This window comes from Lactuca virosa, chromosome 5 (assembly GCF_052849685.1).
Source record: "Lactuca virosa cultivar CGN04683 chromosome 5, Lactuca_virosa_CGN04683_v6, whole genome shotgun sequence".
Taxonomy (NCBI): Eukaryota; Viridiplantae; Streptophyta; class Magnoliopsida; order Asterales; family Asteraceae; genus Lactuca; species Lactuca virosa.
Window position 1 is genome coordinate 56,610,687 of NC_136430.1, and position 3,338 is coordinate 56,614,024.

The 3,338-nt window shown below is 37.2% G+C and overlaps 1 protein-coding gene across 1 annotated transcript; it reads right to left on the minus strand.

Moving 5' to 3' along the window:
- Positions 1–626: 626 nt before the first annotated feature.
- Positions 627–2,129, minus strand: LOC145113291 (Phosphoglycerate mutase family protein). Its single transcript, XM_079049402.1, has 5 exons — positions 1,780–2,129; positions 1,466–1,711; positions 1,286–1,367; positions 984–1,198; positions 627–818 (listed from the first exon to the last, which is right to left on the minus strand). The coding sequence occupies exons 1-5, from the start codon at positions 2,094–2,096 to the stop codon at positions 692–694; spliced, it is 987 nt and encodes a 328-aa protein (XP_078905528.1). The 5' UTR covers positions 2,097–2,129; the 3' UTR covers positions 627–691.
- Positions 2,130–3,338: the final 1,209 nt, after the last annotated feature.

Below are 3,338 nucleotides of genomic sequence, written 5' to 3' on the forward strand. Positions count from 1 at the left end.
TGATAGTTTATTCCAAAGAACTCTCCACACAAAAACATTAACTTTCTTAGGGACAAATTTATTCCATTTTGTCTGGTGATCCCTATCCGGGAGTAAAAAACCATCTATAATATTACGTGTGATATGAACCGTGAAACCATCATCATTCTCCAACTCCCAACCCCATCTATTATTTTGATCAAAAAATTGCACATTATCAACTAAATCAACCAAGGTCGTGAGTTGGTTGGACTCAACCCTTAGAATCTATTTATTCACAGCTCCATATACGTCGTTTAGGCCTATTAAAAAAACCGTATATTTTTTTTTGGTAACATTATAGGTACATCTATTTTTATTTATCAGGTAATCTAGGCTATTTCTTTCCACACCACAAAATGCAAAGAATATTGCACATGTTATCTACTTTTCTTACTCTTCTTTTTTGGTCTTACCTTCTCCCCATATTCAATAACCTAAAACAAAAGATTTTAAATAAGTCATCTGGATAATAAAAATGTCAAATAAGGAAAGTCAAAATTCACAATATTCTCAAATGTAAAGTAAGACAAAGTCCTGATTTTTTTATTTATAAAATGTAATAACTTAATTAAAGTATAATTTTTTATACTTTTTACGAAAACAAATTTAACTTGAAAATTTTCCAAAACATATATTTACTCCAATAACTACAAACATTGTGATACAAATATTAAACTCGTGTACAATTAGGAGGTTTTAAACATTTATACAAAGCAGATGCAGGTTGCTTGTAAGTAGGAATGCTACTCGGGTCGAAAAACCGAACTTCCCCAGGCTCAAACGAAAGCTCGCTATGCCTGTAAAAATCACCAACCATGCTTCTTATCAAAAAAATATAACTACGATTGTACGAATGTTTTGATATTTTTATCAAGAATATCTTTAACCCAACTTTTTTATCTAAAAAAAAGATGTTAGACCAACCCTTAATAATGTTTGCAAATGGGTAAAGGAATTCCCACCTTCGAAGATCGAGTCCGACAAGACCCGCTTGTAGGATCGTCAAATTATCAGAGTCGGGGGAGACAATGATAACAGTGTCCTCAGAATACTGAGTTTCAAGAATCGACATTAGTTGTGTCACCCGAACAAACACATCCGCAACACTCTCGTTAGGTGTTCCATCGTTGATTGGGGGTGGCTTAATGTTCGTGGATACACTATCTGATGCATATATCTAATACATACAACACATAGACAGACATAACTTTTAATCTGACATTACATGCAGTAATTAGATAAAACTACTAGAGATAAATCTTACTTCGGAAACGGATTGTAACGCCTTTCCTTCATACGCTCCTAATCCACGGGCATCCAAGAAACTGTACTCCGGAACTATATTACTATATTCAAAAAGATTTTTTTTTTTTTTTTTTCAAAAGAAACAAATAGTGAATCCATGGTCAATGGAATGGAAATGAGTCAAGATTTTTTTACCTACCTTCTATTGATCCCATTAATGGCAGCAATGATCTCAGCAGCCTGGTAAGCTCTCTGAGTAATAGAAGGCCAAATCCAGCACCCATTATCACAAGCCCCAATTTCCTTCAATCTCAAAGCTGCTTTCACTGCCTGTTTCTTCCCGATCTTCGATAAACCATTATCTACAGATGTTTTCCCAACAGGGTTTGTGTTAATTATACCCAAACTCTCAAATTCAGACTCCCCTGCCCTCACTAGGAAGTACCTGAGAAATCAAGGAAGTTGAGTTAAGAAATTATGCAAAAATTGACATAAAAATGTTAGCATAATTACCGATTGGAGAGACGAACAGGGGGCATTTGGAAGAGGCCGCGAGCATCGGCGGAGGGAAATAAAAACACGGGAGGAAGAGGAGATTCTTCGTGGTTGAGGTGAGGGTTAGGAGCCAAGAATGGGGTGATAGAAGCGGCGAGTGAAGCGAGAATGCGACGGCGATCGATGGATTTAAGGTGAACTTTTGGGGTTTCGGGGTGGCTTGTGGCGGCGGAAACGGTGGTCGGATAAGGTGGCGGGGTTTTATTTGAGGCAAATGTTGTTACCAACATTTTCACCGGCGAAACTGAACCACTGGCGACGGTGGATTGAATCATCGGTTTGGTCTGGTATGAAGCAGAAAAATATCAACCGTTTTTCAGAATGATACATTTTAGCCCCTCCTTCTTTACCTATTACAAAGATGATCCCTCAGCAAAACTTTTGTTTCTTCCTCTTAGATCGGAAGAAGTGGGAGGGAAGCTTCCCTCACTTGTGGGTCATACCCTCATTTCTCTCATTTTTCTTTCACTCACCTAAAACCCAAGGAATGGGTGGAAAGCCATTCCCTCACTTTTTTTTTATTAAATAAAATTAATTTTTTTGTTATGAATTATAATTTTTAAATTAATACTAAACATAAAATTTAATTAAAAATAAAAAGCATTTCATTAATTAAAATAAAACTTACATTAAACCTAAAATTTAAAAAAGTAGAAAATTAAAAAAAAACACACACACACAAACTAAAAATCAAACAAACCAACAACGACCTATGAAAAATATTTTTTCAGAATTTTTTCCCTCTTCTTCATCACGAGCTCGAGAGCCGGTCCCGAGAGATGATCGACGTTTTCCATCAAAAACTTCATGTCCTCCATTTCTTGTCTCTCCGCCCGCTCCTTTTTCCTTGTTTCTTCTTTTTCTTTGTCGAAAGCCAACCGTTCGGAGAAATTTAGATTATATCGATCAAACGACGATGTTATCTTCCGCATTTCGTCAATGTCCACGCTGAAATCAGATGCACTCGAAGAAGTCCCTTTTCCCTTTCTCTTCGCTTTGTCCCTACCCATTGGGCGGACAATTTCTTCTAGCTCAAGTTCGTCGTCCTGATTTAAATCAAGACCGACCCGAGCATCGGAGGAGGTTGTGTAACCACTAGAGCCCGTTTTCGTTCGCTTTGATTGTTGGACTCCAAAAATAAAATTTTGCTCGTATTTTTTCCACCTAGGACTTCGGACCAATAATTTCCAACAATCGTGTCACTTGAATGGTTTTCCGACTTCCTCAAGGTAAAACTACAACGCTTCTTGAAGTATTTCTTCGTCGTCTTGACCGCTTTTTCGTTGGGTTTTTAGGTTGTTGTACAACCCGTTTATTTTTGAAACCCCCTTTGCTATTTCTCGAAACTTCGAATTAAGTTGATGTTTCGTACGGTAGTCGTCACATTTTCCTAGCTCCTTTCGAAATCGTTCTAAAATGCGAAACCAAAAATGTTCTCCCGGTTGTGCGTTTTCCTGAATCGAATCTTCAGAAATATCAACCTAAGCTTTGACCAAAACTAGCTCTTCGTGTGGAAC

What these genes read in the sequence shown, in the direction of transcription:
- LOC145113291 (XM_079049402.1), bottom strand. Translation starts at nt 2,096, where the DNA reads ATGATTCAATCCACCGTCGCCAGTGGTTCAGTTTCGCCGGTGAAAATG. An exon ending in CGTTACAATCCGTTTCCGAA is followed by an intron (nt 1,199 to 1,285) that starts GTAAGATTTATC and finishes TGTATGTATTAG; the next exon opens with ATATATGCATCAGATAGTGT. An exon ending in GTCGGACTCGATCTTCGAAG is followed by an intron (nt 819 to 983) that starts GTGGGAATTCCT and finishes TGATTTTTACAG; the next exon opens with GCATAGCGAGCTTTCGTTTG.